This window comes from Pygoscelis adeliae, unplaced genomic scaffold (genome assembly GCF_000699105.1).
Source record: "Pygoscelis adeliae isolate BGI_AS28 unplaced genomic scaffold, ASM69910v1 Scaffold267, whole genome shotgun sequence".
Lineage (NCBI taxonomy): Eukaryota > Metazoa > Chordata > Aves > Sphenisciformes > Spheniscidae > Pygoscelis > Pygoscelis adeliae.
Window position 1 is genome coordinate 2,418,967 of NW_008825150.1, and position 19,812 is coordinate 2,438,778.

At 37.3% G+C, this 19,812-nt stretch overlaps 1 protein-coding gene across 1 annotated transcript in view; it reads left to right on the top strand.

Annotated features, from left to right (window-relative positions):
* Positions 1-19,812, top strand: part of CCDC146 (coiled-coil domain containing 146) — a 43,835-nt gene that overhangs the window by 15,732 nt on the left and 8,291 nt on the right. Inside the window, exons 4-14 of the mRNA XM_009328382.1 lie at positions 235-292; positions 819-995; positions 1,614-1,687; positions 3,721-3,948; positions 4,896-5,082; positions 9,436-9,531; positions 10,763-10,933; positions 12,278-12,366; positions 12,486-12,650; positions 15,048-15,272; positions 15,899-16,127. Coding sequence (XP_009326657.1) covers positions 235-292; positions 819-995; positions 1,614-1,687; positions 3,721-3,948; positions 4,896-5,082; positions 9,436-9,531; positions 10,763-10,933; positions 12,278-12,366; positions 12,486-12,650; positions 15,048-15,272; positions 15,899-16,127 — 1,699 coding nt within the window. The remainder of the gene's footprint in view (positions 1-234; positions 293-818; positions 996-1,613; positions 1,688-3,720; positions 3,949-4,895; positions 5,083-9,435; positions 9,532-10,762; positions 10,934-12,277; positions 12,367-12,485; positions 12,651-15,047; positions 15,273-15,898; positions 16,128-19,812) is intronic.

Below are 19,812 nucleotides of genomic sequence, written 5' to 3' on the forward strand. Positions count from 1 at the left end.
ATGTGTGCACCGCAGAAAAAACCTGCATGTGTACAACCTGTCTTTCAGGACTTCCAGCTACCAGTCAGCAACCTTCCTTTAAATGTGGACACCTTTCAATTGTCCCTGATGATAATTCACCATACATTTTAGTCTAACACAAGATAGGCTTCCATACTTTTTTACTATTTACTATATTATGGTAACATTTATTATATTACTAATATATTTAGCTCTGTTTTGATTTTCCTGTAGTTTGCAAGAAGAAAAAAGGCTTCTGGAAAATGAATATGAAAGAATTCCAAAACAAAGGGTAAGTATGAAACATGAGAAAAGCCATGTTTTATTTTCTGTCAACTAACATATAAAAACATCAATGAAAATGTTTTCACAGCGTGCAGCTCTAGAGTTTATTTAAAATCTGGAATACTTAGAAAAATCAAGAGGTAGATTTTATAGGAGAGGCTATTTTATATCATTCAGGTTTGATAACTCTAGGGCAAGCAATGAATAACTGATTCAGAAAAGATCTGGATTTTCTTGAGTTTACTCAAGAAAATTTTTTACTGCAAATGGATACTGCATGTAAAGGTACCTCCAGGTTTTTGGTTCTAGGATGTGAGTATGGAAAAAACATTTGCAGTCATGAATCCTGATGAATATATGTGGTTTTGTTGGAAATGAAATTCTGCTGGTTATTGATAGAAGAAACACACAGCTGGTAAAAAATTATATTTCATACCCTGTTGTAAAAAATGTTATCATCATTCAATGTTAATGATGCTGTAATATCACAAGATTGCAAAATGCTAATCTTACCTTTGACTTCATTTTTAAAGGAAGCAGATAAGAAAATTAAACAGTTGAAAGAAAATTGTGATGAGCTCTGCAAAGAAGTAATCCAAAGGAAAGCAGAAATTAATGCAATAAAGGAAGATGTTTCATCCAAGCAAAAGCTGATGTTAATAGATAAGAAAGAAATTGAAAAACTTCTGGAGAAGCAGGCTAATTTAAAAGTAACACAAAATTAATTGTCTTTATGTATGTCTGCGTATGTGTGTGCGCATGTATGTGTATATGGGTACATGCTTTGTCCGAGGAAACAGGGAATCTTCTGGATGTTGTTTGTCATTCCAAATTCATTAGATGGCATTACATCATATATTACATCATTTTTCAATATGAAAACATGCTGCTGTGCCATATCCATTATTACTTCTTTAGGAAACAACAATAGTCATGGTTTTGATTAAAAAATGGTTTCTATAATGACGTTTGCTATGTTGTGTTATTGTAGGCTGCTCTAACATATGCTCAGGTCCAAGTTAATACAGATTTATGCTGAGAATTAAAAAACATACCCAGGTCTTTGCCGCTTTCCTTTCCATGGTATAGATAACATAATCAGAAGTATTAATAATACTCAAGCATAATTTTTATCTTGCAGACATAATGAAATGGTAAATATCAATGTTTAGTTTCGAAAGTAGCAGCTACAATTCCGTGGGACAAGCTCAAGTAATCTGAAAATATGTTTCCTGCCCATTTTCACAGCAGTTCTAGGTGGATATTACTTCTATGAAATCTCACCAGATTTTGAGGCTATTAATCTAACCTTTCTGTTTTGTCACCAGGATGAATTAGTTAAGATCCTTGGTGTTCCAGCACAACTTGGAAAAGAAACTGAGAAGGTGAATCGGAAAAAAATGTATGCTTTTAATAAATAATTATTTTTTAATATAGCTACGTATAACATATTTTCAACCATTTGTTACAGAGGCAGTTGAGTATAGCTGTTGATTAAAGTTAGGATAAACATTTAAAAAAGCATCTATAATCCACTTAAAATCCATGTGCTGTACTGAAAAATATAGTAAATGCAGTGAAATATAGTAAATTTAAATACAACAAAGAAGAATTTAGAACAAAGCTTGGTCAAAAATTGCTTAACCATCTTATTGTGCTGCGTTACTATATATCAGATCTACTTAGTAGGCTTTTAATGGAAAATAATGTTACTGTGTAATCTAGTGATTAGGCTTTTTTACAGTTTCTAGTCCTCAGTGACTGTATATTAACTTATCTCTATTGGCTTCAGTGAAACTAGCAGCTTTCACAGCTAACAGTCTGGCCGGAGATAAATATCATTCTCCCTTGATACTTCTGTACCAGTTTTTTGGTCAGAGGTGCTTTGTTGTAAGCTCCTGATGTAAATTCTGGTCTCTAATATTTCAACTGGGAAAATGTAAGCCAGTAGCCAGCCTTTTCTTTCTCTGTTTTGCGTAGTTGGGTTTTTTTCTCCCCTGAAGCACGACGTGCTGCTTTCTGTATGTGTAAAATCTAATTAGCACTGTGCAGTTTCAGCCAGGTCACTCACAGATCCAAATGCCTTCCAGATGAACAATGTTTTTTGTACCCTATTCAGGCACAGGGTTACACTGAAGTTTCTGTGTCTCCTGCTTGCAGTCCCTATTTGTAATACAGAAATTCACAGAATCATAGAATCATTAAGGTTGGAAAAGACCTCTAAGATCATCGAGTCCAACCATCAACCCAACACCACCATGCCCACTAAACCATGTCCCTAAGCGCCTCATCTACACGTCTTTTAAATACTTCCAGGGATGGTGACTCAACCACTTCCCTGGGCAACCCGTTCCAATGTTTAACCACTCTTTCAGTAAAGAAATTTTTCCTCATGTTCAATCTAAACCTCCCCTGGCGCAACTTGAGGGCATTTCCTCCCGTCCTATTGCTAGTTACTTGGGAGAAGAGACCAACACCCACCTCGCTACAGCCTCCTTTCAGGGAATTGTAGAGCACGAGAAGGTCTCCCTTGAGCCTCCTTTTCTCCAGGCTAAACAGTCCCAGTTCCCTCAGCCGCTCCTCATAAGACTTGTTCTCCAGACCCCTCACCAGCCTCGTTGCCCTTCTCTGGACACGCTCCAGCACCTCAATGTCCTTCTTGTAGTGAGGGGCCCAAAACTGAACACAGTATTCGAGGTGCGGCCTCACCAGTGCCGAGTACAGGGGCACGGTCACTTCCCTACTCCTGCTGGCCACCCTAGTTCTGATACAGGCCAGGATGCCATTGGCCTTCTTGGCCGCCTGGGCACACTGCCGGCTCATGTTCAGCCGGCTGTCAACCAGCACCCCCAGGTCCTTTTCTGACAGGCAAATTGTTTGACTATGTTAAATTTCTCAGTTTTAAAACTTGTGTAATGGTTGTCTTCTACGTTTTCCTCACTATTCTGCTTAATGCAACTCTGCTATCATAAATATAAGAAGTTTTTCCTATAGTGTTAGAGAGAAGCAATTTTAAAAAGCTAGTACATTGTGTAGATTGTTATTAATGAAGCATTTAAATGAGTCTTTCTACTTGTGTTGCATCACAGAATGAACTAACTAGAGTTTCCAGCCTTGGGAATAATATTTAGAAGTGTCACATCCATGTACCGAGTAATTTTGACAGAAACCAGTTTACTAGAAGTCTTTTTAATACTTTCACGGTATTTTCACAAGCTCCCTGTTAGTCTCATGGCCATCTTCAATTTTATTGTTGAACTGTATTGGCATTTGAAAACTTTCAGTGTATGTAGCCTACTTTCAAACATATAACGTAGATAGTTGTGGTGTTGAAATGATTTTGTGTGTCCATGAAAACTGGCAACTTACATTTTGCCATTTAAATATGCGTGTGGAAATGTGAACCCCTACTGTTTTGTTAAAATATATCCACAGTGATGCAGAGAAGAAGAAAGAAGCCCTTAATGACCAAATAAAAGAGTTGAACGGTACCCTGAAAGCCATCGAAAAAAGGACTGAAGAGATTTTGCAAGAAAGAGAAGACATAATGAAGGAATTGGATGGGAAACAAATTTTGCTAGAAAGCAAAGAACGAGAATGCATTACTTTGACAAAATTACTAGAAATTAGCAAAGAGAAGGAATCAGCGGTCCTATCGGACAGGTTAGAGTAGTAGACATAAGCCATGTAGTATGAGTGAACAATTCTCTGTTCTCATAGATCTATTTCTTTTTTCTGCTGTATTGCTTCTGTTTTCAAGTTTTATGCTGCAACCAGTGCGGACTAGAAATTATCAGGCCTGCTTCTGACTTCAGAAATGTTTATATAAACTACTGGAATCTAGGATCTGGCCTGAAGAAGAACATCAAAAAGCATAAGCATTTGATAAAATCCTGGGAGAGTGAAACTGGATTTTGCTCTGAAAGGGAAATCTTTTAGAGGGTTTCTCTCTCCAGTGTAAATATTTTTTTTCAGTGTAACCCACAGAAAGTAAACTGGGCAAGAAAAAAATATGTCAGTATTTTCATTTTCAAATGAGGATCATAGATTTCTGCACTCACGTACTCCTGAGTTTCAGTGGGGACTGGTTATTTATCTCTTTAATATTCCCTCGAATTATGAGCTTATATATACCTGGTAAAGTAAAATAAACTGTTAGGTTGATTGCAAGCTTCAAATGATTCCTTCTTTGCAGAGGAAGATGTATAGTTGTAATCATGGCCATACGCTCAGCAACAATGCTTTTGCCTTTAAAGTTTTGTATTAAAGGATAGTGGCACTTTAAATTGAAATGTTTGAGTGAAGTGAACATGTAATATTCCCTCATACTAGAAAATGTGTTTTCTTCTTCTTGTAAGTAATAGTTTCTCTGCAATTTTTAGCATATCTAGAACAGACTGTGAGACCTCATTGACATCATTAGGAATATTATAATTTATTAAAGTTATAAAAGTTACCTTTTAAGTAATTTGTGTCAGTAGTTTATGAGTTTATCTTGCTGCTCAGCCATAATGATGCAGTACTCAAAATCTGTTAAAATGATCATGTCTGTTTGCATACACGTCTTGGTCAAGTTACCTGTTTCTAAAATTCTGTGTCTATCTATATAGAGAAGCTCTGGAAGATAATTTAAATAAATGTGTCTTGGAGAAAAAAAAGCAACATGATATTCTCATTCACAAGCAAACACAGAAAGATAGACAACTGAGAAATTTAAAAAAAATGGAGTTACAGCTGAATATGATTTATGATTCCTTGGAACAAGATAAGTCGCAGCATAACAGACTCAAATTAGAGGTCTGTATGAATACATTGATCATAAGGATTCTAAATTTTCTTGTAAGAAATCTGTCTATGAAATCTTTTGACTGGTCCTAGAAGGGGGAAGGGGACAAAAGTATCAACAATGCTACAACTAACAAAGAAACTTCTAGGTGCTCTGGCTGTACTAAAATTCTGCATCAAGATATATTTGGGCTATTCTTAAGAAATGGATTTTAGGGTGGGAGCATCCTATCAAGGAGAACTGGGAGATGATATTGACACTGTGGCTTCATGTCTTCCTGTAAAGCACTGTGGGATTACGGTCATTTTATGAGTGAAATAACGTAGCGACTTGCCCATTGGCATCAAAGAAATTTGTAGCAGACAGATAGAGCCAAGTACTGCCTGACTCCCAGATGATCATACATCCTTTTAAAATTTGAAGGTTGTTTGTACATTACTGTAAACAATTTATAATGTTTTTAACATTATTCCAGGGGACAGGAAACTAGCACTATATAAACTTTGGTATTAAATGATATGACATAATTCCGTATGTTCTCTTCCTTTCCACTCAAATTTCACCTTCCTCGTTTCCTCCCTGCATTAGTATTTCACCCATTCATCTTTCCGTACTGATTTACTCTTTTCTGTTTTATTTCTGCCTTCTACTATGCTGATTTTAAAGGGCAGTCTCATTCTGCTGTCTATTCAAAACATTTCCTTTCTTTTCTCCTTCCAAATATTTCTTAACAATTTGCTTTGTCTATCACTTTTTCATATTCTCTTCATCTCATCGCTGGTTCTTCCATTCTTTCTTTCTTAAGCTTTTCTCCTATACTAGCTCCTTGCTTAGTCTAAATTGTAAGTCAGTCTTTTATAAAATTAATTTTGCTTAGTCAGGAGAATATTTTTTCACAGGAGAATATCCATTATCTGAGTTAAAAGCATAAGGACTTGATGTTTCCTACCTAGATGCACAGAGTCATTGACATTTTTCTTTGTCCTTCTAAGCAATTCAGGGCAGAGAAAGTGTCTTATTTACATTACTGTAAAGTTTTTAAAAGTAACTATATGATATCAAACCCCACACATACTTAGCTTTACTATTTAAACAACTCTAAACATTACTCAATAACATTTAATATTATTAAGTAATAGAAATTTTTTTCTGTCTCCCCTGAAATTTCTCCTGAATTCACATGTGTATTAATTACCTAGTAATATAAGCCCACTTGGGAGGAGGGAGGAAAGCTCTACAACTACACAAAAAAGTTTTAGGTTGAATTTCCTGAAATATTGATTAAAGGACTGACTCATATTCCAGACTTTGATCTTAAAGCTCATACTGACTTTCTGTTCAGTATCAGCTAAGAGAATCTGGGAAAGAGTATTTTTTTCCTGTGTTCCTATTGAAGATATTTTCCTGATGGGAGACTCACAATAATTCAAAAACATAAAATGCTAAAATCAAATGCCATAACTCACCGACAGCTGTGGTTAGAGTTCACTGTCTTGGGTGAGATTCAAACCTAACCCAACCCAACCCCTTTACACTGTGTGAAAGGGCAATAGACCTGTAGTAAGACCCTTAAAGGTTAAGTTGCACTGCAAAGGGTTCCCTCAGTGCTAATGCTAGATTATCCTATAGGTTTGTATGTGTCTTGCAAGTAGCACCATTGTGAGGCATGGGGGAAAGGGAATGCCAGCAGAGATAGACGTGAAACTCTACGCAGTAGTTTACTCCAGAAGTTGCAGGGTGCTACCCTAATGCAAACAGGCCATGGCAATATAGTTGGTTTAGCCCATCTTCCCATACTCTGTATTTTCTCTGATTCCTTTCTTGGCTCTTTTAGAAGAGCAAATGTGAAATCACTGCTCCTCTGCAGCATGGTCAGTTCAAATGCAGTACGGGAGTACAAAAGACTAGAGTGGCAAGCTTGATTCTGCTTGACTTTTGCTATCTTGAGACTATTTTAATTTGGAAGTCTTAGGAGCACAACTAAGAAGAGTTAAAACATTTTAAGTAGTTAAGGTTCCTTTAACTACTTAAAAAGCCAGATTTATATTTATTCAGTGTGATTCCAAGTGAAAAAAAATCACAAGAATTAATTGCTAGTATAAAAATGTGGTTGCAGAAGCAGCAGTACATCAGTGTGCTTCCCCAAATTTCTCTTACTTTAAATCACGTGCTAAGTGCAGAATACTGGTTTGTAGAATAGGGAAATTACAGGAACACTTCCTTCAAATCTGTTTTTCTCCTTGTAAATTGTGAAAGGTCAGCTATTGCTAAACGCCGACATTCTGTGTGAAAGAGAACTGGCCGCTCCTGCTATCACCAGCCCAGAGCAGAACTGCTGTTCCTCTCCATGCATGCCTTCTCTTTGGTCAGGCCACCGCAGAGACAGCCAAAAGTGCCTAAGTTTAGTCATGTCTTAAGTGAACAAAAGTCCTTAATGGATTAGAGATGTTTATATGAGCTTTTTACTTTTAGACTCAAGAACTTGATGGCACCTTTAGAATCCCATGTTGAAAAAGTGGAAAGGCCTTCTTACAGCCACTATAGCCTTTTACGCAGCAGAAGTGGTAACTAATATATGCTCCACAAAAAGGCCGCGTTTGCTCCTTCTAGAAGAGTGAAAGCAACCTGCTTAGAATAGGCTTTATTGACCTTTTAGCAAACCTAAGTCAAACCAAGTCTGTCTCAGAGTTGGCAGCTGAAACCAAAGTAACTCCAAGGGTTGCTCTTTACTGTGTCTCTTATTTCCCTTCCCCTTAATGCAAGTAAACAGCATCTAATTTTATAATATTATCACAGAAGTTGTCACGGTTCAACCCCAGCTGGCAACTAAGCACCACACAGCTGCTTGCTTACTCCCCCTGCCCGGTGGGACAGGGGAGAGAATCGGAAGAGTAAAAGTGAGAAAACTCGTGGGTTGAGATAAAGACAGTTTAATAGGGGAAGCAAAAGCTGCACACACAAGCAAAGCAAAACAAGGAATTCATTCACGCCTTCCCACCGGCAGGCAGGTGTTCAGCCATCTCCAGGAAAGCAGGGCCCATCATGTGTAATGGTTACTTGGGAAGACAAACGCCATCACTTCGAACATCCCCACCCTTCTTTTTCTTCCCCCAGCTTTATATGCTGAGCATGACGTCATATGGTCTGGAATATCCCTTTGGTCAGCTGGGGTCAGCTGTCCCGGCTGTGTCCCCTCCCAACTTCTTGTGCACCCCCAGCCTACTTGCTGGTGGAGTGGTGTGAAAAGCAGAAAAGGCCTTGACTGTGTGTAAGCACTGCTCAGCACTAACGAAAACATCCCTGTTTTATCAACACTGTTTCCAGCACAAATCCAAAACATAGCCCCATACTAGCTACTGTGAAGAAAATTCACTCTGTCCCAGCCAAAACCAGCACAGAAGTGAAAACCATAAGTGCAAAACATCTCATTATCTGTGTTGAGGTATAGTGTTTTGAACTCTAACATCTGCTTGAGGTCTGAGAAAGATACCATGGGGTTGCATGTATTACCTTTGAATAGCTTCCAGATGTATCGTTCAGTGTCATTTTTTCCCCACCTGTATGAATTACAGGTTTACAATTACGGACAGGCAACATATGCCTGCATAGTTAGCCTGCTGTATTTATTTCTTACTTACTTATAACCGTAGAGAATTTTTAAGTGAAGTTAGTCACTGTGAGGCCAATACAACCTTTTGCCTTATGAGTTATATGCAAGTAGTTGTAGTGGGATTGTTCAGATATATTTTAATCAGAAAGTAGTTTCTAATGTGTCTTCCTTCACATACTTCATTTTAAAATCTGACTGAATAAACAAATTTTCCCATAATGTACAAGAAAAAATAATACATAACTGTGTTGTTAGTTTTGACTTTCTAGAGCCTAAGGAGGAAAAATCTTACCTTACTAACTAAAAGCAAAAACTATGATATCAAATCTACACAGCTGTGAAATATTGATGCTATTAAAATCAGTGGTAAATCTATTTCTTCCTTCAGTAAGATCAGAATTTCACTCAGAAAATCTTCTGTGAACTTAGAAGGTGACATCTTTGCATAGTCGCTCTTTGTGATTAGTTTTTTTAACGGTGGTTTAGTTGCTGAAAAACATAACCCTTATAAATTCAGTACTTAAACTGGGCTTTGTGAAGTTTAGTGTTTATAGTTACATTTTTAAAAGAAAAATTTGATAAACTTGGATATGTTGCTGAGGAAGTCTACTCAACTAAGATCTCTTGGACTAGCTATTGTAACAAGACAGAAAATTCATTTCTTGATGTGTGTAACTACTGCAAACAGATTATCTGCAGTTTACATTTTTCACATCTTTTGTTTGCGTTACTTGTGCTTGGTTTATTTTTGTAGGCAGAAGCCATCCCTAAAAGTAATGGAGTATTATTAAACAGGCGACGAGAACTGCAGAAGGAAATTGAAATGACCAAGAGAAGTTTAGCTGAACAGGTGCTGAGTTCTGCTTTCTCATACTTTTTCACTATTACAGTTGGTTTTCAATCATGAGAATAAAGGGACTGTTTGAAGAAAAAATGATGGGAGTTTCTAGTTGCAGCTTTCTGGTGAGAAAACATGTGATAGTATTTGTGCAATTTTAAAGACCACTTGTTTGTCACATTTAAAAAACAGTTTACTGTGTTACTGGTCACATATTGGAAGGCAGAAAGCAAATCTACTTTCTAGATTCAGTCTTTATGAGTATCATTAACTACATTTCAGCTAGAAATATGATGGGTATAAATTTCCTTTGGATATGGCAGAGTGTCTTGTTGAAACAAGGACAGTTCAGCATTTGTATATTATATTTTGTCATCTTCACGGTTTTGTCGTTTGTGGATGTCTGTCTTGTGGCTGTCAGCCCAGCCATCTATAGTGTGAAATGCAGATGTCTCAATTATGAGAGTATTAGTACTTGCCACTATATAAATGAGTTTAGAAGAAGCAATAGATTTCAGACGTGCCTTCTTAAGATCATACCTCCTTATCTTCTTATCCTTATATCCATTTTCTTTTTGTGCTGTCTTTGAATTTGGTAGCATTATCAGGTGGGATTCAGCTTGTGTTTGAATACATACACGTTCGGTATCTACATGTCACTACTTGTGTATGGGATATGTATCTCATGTGCCACAATAGACAATAACAACCTAGTCATGCAGTCAGTGGAGCCTAGGAAGCCATCCATTCACCTCCTCCTAAAGAAGTTAGCCTACACTGGGTAAAACAAATAGCTCTTTAGAGTTCACTGACTGTATTGACTGAATCTCCAACAACTCTAGGCATCTAGATACTTCGCTCTGTATTAAATGTCTAAATTTGGTCTCTTAATGTGAAAGCTCAGTGTCTTCCATTGTGTAGTATGGACATGTCAAGACCTGGCAATAAAGTTTTTCAAAGATTATGTGGCCATAAGGAACCATTCTGCCCAGTGAGCAATAGCTGAAAGATATGCTAGATTGAGGAACAGAAATGCTTCTAGGTGATAAAATATTTTGACATGTTATTATAGGGATTGTGCATGCTGTTTCAGCTGGTATTTTAAAGCAATATTTTATTTTTTTTTAAATTCATGTAGTGTATATATATACGTACTTTGCAGATAAACGCAAAGTATTTCCAGCTTTGGGTTTGCCAACACTGATGCATCGATGCATAAGGAATTGAATTTAATTTTCTTTAGGAAATGATATCAGGTATGGATGGCCACATGTTAGAGGAATGTATTGCTGAAGAAGGCCGGCTTTTCAAAGAGCAGGAAAAATGCAGAGATGAGTTATCCAGACTTGCACATCTGACTTGGCTCAAAGTTGAAGAGAGGGAACAGAAATCTAGGGATGTGCAGAAAACCCAGGTAAAAAATTATCTCATTTAATTGGAAGACTCTTCTAAAGTCAAAGCTGGTATATGGAGAAATTTAATTACTAGTGAGGAGAGCCTTATGGACTCTCATTTCCCACTTTACTTCCATCACAGCACAGGAAGCTCACGATACTGTGTTGTTTTATTGGCAATTTATGCTGCAGTGCAATAGTGTATTAAAATATCATGCCACAATTGAAACAAGTTATTTGAAAGGACATTTTCTTTCAAGCCTATGGAATAAAGAGGCAGAAAAGCAGATAGCCTCAACTGAGATTCTTGGAAGTACAACTATGTGTTTTATTTTACACATATATGGACATTAAAAGATAAACAGAACTGCTACTCATTCCAAGGAGACGCAGCAATTTTTATTTTCCTGACACATTTCCAGGTGTAAATTGTTATATTAATGTGAAGAAAGATGGAAGGAAAACTTTTCCTACGGTCACAGAAACTAGGACTATTCATTGGGTTTGCTGCCTGCAGTTTGCTGGCATTATAATGTCATATATGTGCTGTGATGTTGCACAGTTTATACTAACTACCGCATTTGTATATGGGAATGAACTATTTATGCTTCCACAATGTATGTCTGTATTCAAATAAATTATATAAGCTACCCTTCTAGCACTTTGAGGATCTTTGTCTGTCTATTAAAACAGAGTAAACAAACATGTCAGGCTTTGCACCTTCAATAAAGATCAGTCCATAAACAGATCAAAAAAAATAAACAGTACGAAGTAATGAATGCGCACACATGCCCAGAGTTGCAACCCAACATCCACCAGCTTTTTTAATAGCAATCTCCTCCTCCTGATACCAGTGGGAGGCGAGAAAAGGCCTGTCCATTGAAGGGTAATGACACAGGCTATTAAAGACTGAACACAACTGAAATCAAAAGGTCCAGAGCCGTAACAAAATTCTACTCAAGCATCAGTGATTGCTTAAAAGCCAGAAAAGAATAAAAAAGAAATTTTATTTCAAAAGGTACAATTTCAGTGGTGCATGTGCCAAATAATTATATAGTGATGGAACCGAGAGGCTGTTTAATAGAAACAGTAGAACTCCAGCTACAAGGGAACAAGCGTTTTAAGATGCAGCATCAAATTATCTACATTAATAACAGTCGTCGTAAGCTTAATATACATAGAAAGACTGCGTTCTTTAATGTTGTTACAGTAAAAGCATTTCACTATAATTAGAATAAGTTCTTAGAATAATCTTGCCTCGCTGTCTTTTCCTTGTCTAAGAGGAATAGCTGTTCTGAATCATTTCTTTGAAGATATTTCTTTGATGTTTCTAAAATGCTCACTGAATTATATTTAAATTTCAGATACAACTCCAAAATATTATTAAAGAAATAAAAAGAAAGGATCTTGAAATAAGAGAGTATAAGAAGAGGAAAAGAGAAATCCAAAAACAGTAAGAAAATAATAATAACAATACATTAGCTAAAAAATGTCTTTTAAAGCAATTTTTATCCAAGTAATGTATGCATAAAATTATAATAATGATTTCTTTCACACTTGTCATTTCTTCAGACTCCAAGGATTTGCTAAAATGTATGATGTTATCCAAAATGAAAGGAATAAATGTGTAAATTTGGTGCACGCTGCTCAGCAGAAAGCAAGTGAAATTAAAAACCGGGTGAAATTGCTAGGAAATGAAATAGAAAAGTTAAGGAATACTGTTATAACCAAGGAAAGGTGAGTTTTAAGTAAGCTGTAGATCACAATTATAGAAATGTAAGATTAGAAAGAATCTTAACAGATAATCTAGTCCAACTTCAGCTATGCCTATATCATCCTTGATAGTTATTATCCTGATTTTTAAAACCTGATTCAAAGACATTTAGCAACACCCTTACATAATCTGCTCCAATTTCTCCTCACCCTAACACTTCACAATTAGCTTGAGCATCACTGCATGGCACAAAGCTTTTTTGAAGTTTGTCTGGCTATTCTCTCACTTTCCTGTCCTTTGAAGGGATAAATTGTCATTGCATTTCCTTTGTTTCACAGTTCTGGAGCCTCTAGTATCTGCATTATCATGCTATTTCACTCAATATGAATAACACTGATGTACTCACACTTGCTTATCCTTAGACAAAAAGAGGTCCAATACGTATGTGATTCCATAATAGACAGGTGCATGGTACTATTAAATGGGTCACTAGCTAGTAATGCGGCTGTCTAATTATTAAATTAGAACAAGCTGGGTTTCTTGCTTCAAAATCAAATTGAAGTTTATTGGATAACGTTTATTTCAGATCAAACAAAACATGGTTTCAATTTCCAGGCGATCCTAGTCAAATGAAAGGTTACAGTCACAACAAAGAGGATGAGGCAGACAGTGGGTGCATGTGACTATTTTTTCCTAGACCATTATTTAGTGGAGATGTCTTCTTGCCATCTTTTTGTCAGCCTAGTGATGATACTCTGCAATATAGACAGAACAACGTCTCTGATATCGGTAACTGGGAAAGTAGGAAGCTAGTGAATAGTTAACTGTGTATGCAAAACAGCACAGCCCAAACTCAGTAGTTTAAAAGTAATTTGATTTTCCCAAAACTTTTTTTTCAGTGCCAAAAAATTGCACAACCAGGCCAAAGAATGCGTTCAGGATACATTCCCTCAAAGTACATTGTGAATCTCTGAGTAGCTTGATTTCAAAGTCATGCTGGAGGTACCTAGAAAAGAAGTGGCACTTCAGTGATTTAAGCGATTTTGTCAAGATGCACAAGCTGACATTTTGTGCTAAAATTTTTGAGGCCTTCCCTATTAATTACTAGTGAAAGGAGGCGGGGAAAAAGGCTAAGATGGTTGGTTATACATTGTCTAGATAGCAGAAATATCTAATTATTGTAGATGACCCTACTCCAGTAAAGATCCAAGAGGTATTTTGATCTCTGCAAACCTAGATTGAAAACTAGCAAGAGGTACTGAATTACCAGTAATTCTCTTGCCTATGGAAAATATTTTTAATCCCAGTAATTGACTTTAGTATCATAGTATCACTGACTTAACTGCAACCTACACAATTTGGAGGACAGAGTATCAGTCCAAAGAAGAGAAAGTTTTTCCAGAAAATGTTAAATAACACATTGCATCTCTGCAATACTGTCATGCTTCCAGTCTGAAACTTGCTTTACAGAAGTTTAATTCAATTCAGTAATACCCTGTGGAACTGGAAAGTGTTACACAGATGGGGGAAATGAACCAGAAAGAAGCTCACCGCTTTGTACAGAGTAATTCAGCAATGCAATGATGGAGCCCACGAGGGGAGGCAGGATATTTCATCTGCAGTTCTGTATTTTAATAGGAGACTATGCTTCTCCTTTCACTACTTCCTTTGTATGTTGACATGAATATCTCCCCAGTGTAGATAAAGTAGTGATCCTTGATCAGAAGTGATACTTACCACAATCGGATGCAGTAACTCTAAGTTCCATGTCATGAGCAAATGAATGATCCGTGTGGCAACAAGCAGCTGTATTTTAAGTGAGGGACCATCATCTAGTGGCAGCAAGGTCGCTGGAAATAATGAGTTCTGTTCTTCATTTTTATGGGTCTATAATGTGATCTTGTCACTAACCTTTCATTGTGATTTTTTTTCTTATCTGTCAAACAGGGAAACTGATAATTTTCTTTCTTGTGTGAACATTGTGATACATGGTTTTATAAACAATAAACTTGGAGACCTTTGAATCGCAACCACAAAATTATTTAAATACCACTCTTCAAATAGAAGGGCAGGATTTCTACACATTAAGACTTTGCATCACAGTTTACACTTCTGCTCTTGAACTTTATTTCTTATGTCCCCTTGGGCTACCCAGTGGAGAAGAAAAGAGCTGTAGTGCAGTGCTCCGTTTATAGCATTTTTTTGGGCCATAATCCAGTTCTCTTCAAGCTGGAAAGAGCTTGCAGAGAGAAGCTGTTCTCAGGGAGTCTTTCTACTTCTTGTAATGCTTCTGTGAAGCAGAGTGACATAGAAGATCCTTTGTGTATTTGAGGAATCAGTTTAAGCTCTGCTTTTAGTTGCTGACATTGCTTTCAAACTGAAAGGACTAAAAACTTTCCTACTTTTCTGTTATGTTAAAGAAAATTGCAGAAACAACGTCTGAAGAATACAAATAATGTGGCAATTACAGACAGCCTCAAAAGTGATTATTGCAAAATTGTACAAATCATGCATGAGATGAAAGAAAAGAAAAAGCAACGGTGTCTGGATCTTGAGAGGCTTACCAATACTGTCACCCACATTGAAGAGGAAATTGTGCAGCTACGCAAAAAATATGAAAGGGCTATTCAGCAACAAAATGAGAGGTATACATGTAAATTTGATGCAATATAGTGTTTAATTTTGGCATTCATGAATCAACAATATTTTTCAACTTTTGAGCCCTCCAAATCAGGAATACTAAAAGACTGCCTCACTACAATGTTTCACTAAACAGTCTGCCTCACTGCAATGTCGGGGCTGCTTTCCATTACGCAGATGTTTTTTCTCCATTGGAGATGATGTTCATTCTTCAGAACTAGTATTAAAAAATATGGCGGATTGGCTACTGAACACCTTGAGAGCTTGTAGCCTCCTGCTTTGTTTGTGCTTTGTGCGCAGATAAGGTATAAAAATGCAGAAGACGTAAGGCTCCCTGATCATGTTAATCCATTTTTAAAAGAATCCTGTGGAAGGCCAGAAGACCTTTTAAAACTATATGAGAGACTAGATCAGCCTTTGCAATTGTTTGCTCTCTGATTTTCACATTGTAATTATTTTGTTACCTGTTTAAAATGTTGTCATGATATTAAAATAATATTTGTGAATCCTTGGTACATTTTCCCAGATTATTACTATCTTTCAAGGTTGCTGGTTATGTTCTTGAATGGAATACACTGAATATGAGGCAATTTTTAAAAATTTTTACATTTTCATTTTGGGCTTATTGCAGTGGTCTTCTGCTCAGAAATCGAGAAGAAGAACTATGCATTTTATATGAAAAAATAAACTTGCAAGAGATGTTATGTAGAAATGGAGATATTGAGATGCAAGTTATGGATGAAAAGATCAGATTTCTGAAGCTGAAGGTAGCTGAGAAAAAGAGACAGATTAAATTGTGGTTCAAAGCACTCCCGGTGAAGAATGCCCTGGATGCACATCTGGTGGTACTTCAGATACAGGTTGGTGGGAAAGAAAGCCTTTTTTTGGTTTGTATTTTTCTGTATTTTAAAACTTAGGGTAATTTCATAGACCAAAAAAATGTCTTGATGTACAAGGCTTATTGAAACAGAAAGTTCAGTAACACACCTGTCTAGCAAAGCACTGATGCATGTTTGTAACTTCAGATGTGTGAGTTTCTACGCTTTTGTGTAACTGGCTGATACATTTTGTTATGCACATGCCAAACGCTTCCTGGGTATGGAATCTCAGCTAACCCTCCCCATAGCCTGAAATGTCAGTATGACTAAGCTGGAGAATGGGAGTCATGGGGAAAAAATGGGAATGTAGATAAAATTTGTTAAAACTGTATTGATGGGGGTAGCTGGAGGGGCGGGAGATATACTTAGCTCTTCAAATTTCTAAAATAATAACTCAATTCACACTTGACCCTGAGCCTACTCTGGAAACTCTGCTGCCTACAATGATAGAATCCACATATATTTTTTTCTACACAAAAACAGTGTAAGTTTTAGTTCTAGTTACAACATGACATTAAACAACTAACAAACTGCAGTGTTCATCATTGTTTGGGACATTCTTTCCTTGCTTTCTGAAATGGCTCATTTACTTTTGACCTTATCCCCAGATGGTAATTTTTTCCATACATATTCTGTTAGTGTCTGCACAAAATCATAAATTAGGGTGTACCATTGCCATTTGTAATTGCATCGATGGGAGCTGTGACTCACTGTTAAATAGTGCTTGCACTTTTCTGTTACTTCTCGTCTTTTAAAGAAATTGTATGCTCTGCTAAAAGAATAAAATGTTGTACAACACCTTATGCAAATTGTACCCCGAAGAACTTCACAGTGCTGTTACATATTTAAACGATGAACAGAGGGAGTATGAAAAAAAGATGGTAGACTAAAGAAAAAAAAAAAGAGATGTTTTCAGGTAAGATTTAGAATGAGACTGAGAGTCGCTGAGTCAAATACAGTAACAAAATGCAGATGATTTTTGTGAACTGACAGTCAATCATGAAACTTTGATTTTTCTGTTCTGCATTCCTAAAACCTTCTCCTTTGTGATGATGGTTCATGTGAAACCTGAAGTCACCATTAAAGGGAGGCTATTGTTACAGGTGCTTTAAATCTTTTTGCAGTATTGACATAAAAAGTAGGGAAATACAGAGTGGTGCGATATTACAGATGGAGTAGTCTTAATAGATGTTCCCAAGTCAGCGATTTTCCAGGGAACAATGGCAAATAACCAGTTACCAGCCTTTAAAATGTAACTAGATACTGTGGTTACTGAATATTACGTAGTTCAAACTGGCCATTAACCCAGCCGTCTCCTTATGCTCAACCATTCTAGCATTAATACTCTTCCTCCCACTGCCAATAGCCATTATGTCTAGTGAGAAACAGTTTCAAATTGTTTGGCTTTATCTCCATGATTTAAATAAAAGCCATAAGCCTGAGTCTGAATTCTGGTGAATTCAAATTCAGAATGCTAATTCCTGTACCAATTACAGATTTGGCCCCATGTTGAAATCCGACTCAGCATCTGTTCAGTTATGATGTGCAAAGGGTCTTACGGTAATGATCATTTGCACAAGACTTTGACTTGATGTGGTGAATACAGCTCTAAATCACTTGTGTTGTCTATGAAACCAACCTCTGACACCAAGCTGAAATCTGAAGAGGTGGTAACGGGAGCTCCCTTTCGACCACCATTTGTCTATCTTTCAATTTAGATAATTATAAACGTTCAGAGAGAGGATCAGTGCACCACAGGACACTGAAACCCTGATTTCTGTTAGGGGCCCTTAGACCTCCTATAACGGAGACTGTAAATCTCGATTCTGAGTTGTCCTTTTAGTTTTTCTTTCTTCATTCTGTTGTGAGCTTGTATAGGAGCCGGCATGCCTAACCTGAACTTTGTGTTAGGAGCCCGCAGAACAAATTATCCAGGTAAGTGAACAAGGTCTCTTATTGGGTGGAAAGAGTTGGGTGTCTGCCTCCAGAGGGAGATGCTCATAACACTACTTAGGGAGCACGATATTCCTCTTGGAGGTCTTTATTCTCAAGGCACCTACCTCTCCCCATCGATTGTATAGGAAACTTTGAATCATGTGAGAAGGCTGCTTCAAAAGGCTCCTACATTTGAAATACAGTTTAGAACATTTGAATTAGGCAGGCTGAATCCTGTACCCACACCTCCTGAATTTTATTCTTCCCTTTTTCCTACCCTTCCTGTCTCCTTAAGTCTTGGGTATTTTTCAGACTTTGTCATCTTATTCTTACCTGTACTATTTTCCTCCTCTCCTGCATTTCCCAACCTTCCCATTACCCCAGAACTTTTTTTCCATTTTCTCCCTCCACAGGTGAATTAAACTTTCTAGTATTGAATGCTGAATGATTTTCCAACAACAGATATCCGTCATTGGTTATACTTGAAATACATAGAGAGAAATCTGAAAGGAAAACAAGATCCAGTCTCACAAAATAGAAAAAGTTTCAGTATTTGTTGGTTTTTGCATTTGACCGCGATCTTTTGACTTTTTTAGAGACACTGTTTGAATGTAAGTCTCGCATATTCTCAACAGATGCTTTAATCATCACTAAATCAGCTGTTCTGAGATGGGATATCCATTTCTGTTAGAGATATACTCTTGGAATAGATGGATGAATGAGTACATTGTATTCAATAGGCTGCAGAAACTGACCCTGGATCTCGGTGGCTGTGGTAGCCATTGGGAAGAGGAAAAGCACAGGTCAGGGCTCTGTGCCAATTCAGGAAGAACAAAAATTTCACCTGGGTCTCCTATACTCCTGTACTTCCTTTATCTGACACAAAAAATACCTAAGAGAGATTCTAAGGTGGTTTTCCCTGGGCATAAAACTATGTAACTTTTAATTGGGACTGCACATCAAGGGACTGTTCTGCTGACTGAAATGACCCGTGAAAACTAATCTGCCTTCATGCATCAATGAGAAATACTTTGCATTAATCATTAGTTAGTCCAACATGTAGACCTGCTGAGCTGTCAAGACGCTGTAGATGTCAAGACTTTCATGCCTCGGAGTTCAACTAACGTAACAGGGACCGACAGTTTCGTTGAGGCATTTGGCATCAACATTTACCCAGCTTTTAATATAAACCCATGAAAGTCTCCAGACTACATCATCACAGTCATAGAAAAATGGGGCTAGTAGAGAGGTAAAGAGTTTATCCAGGCAGTCCTGCTCCTACTCCGGCATAGGACTGCCTGTCATTCCTGAGCAGGCTAAGCTGTGCTTTCAAACAGCCACTGGGAAACTCTAGTTTCCCCAGCGAGCTATCCCAGTGCTTCCTTAACAGTGGAAAGGTTTTTCTTAACCGTTAGCCTGGATATTTCTTGCTGCAGCGTAAGCCTACTGATTGGTATTCTGTCCACCAGGGACATGACAAACGGATCATTCTCTTGCTCCCTGCAACAACATCTCATGTTACTGGAAGACAGTGAATCATGTTCCTCTCCCATCCTTTTGCTAGGCTGCACAACCCTGTTCTTCCATTCAGCCCTTACAGATTTTTCTTAGATCGTTCTTTTTTTGCATTTCTTTTATTTTTGGCAACGTGGTCTTTATTTTTCTCGAGGTGCAGTGCCTAATATCACTGGCTGAGAATGAAAGGATTCTTTCAGGCTTCTTGCAGGTTACA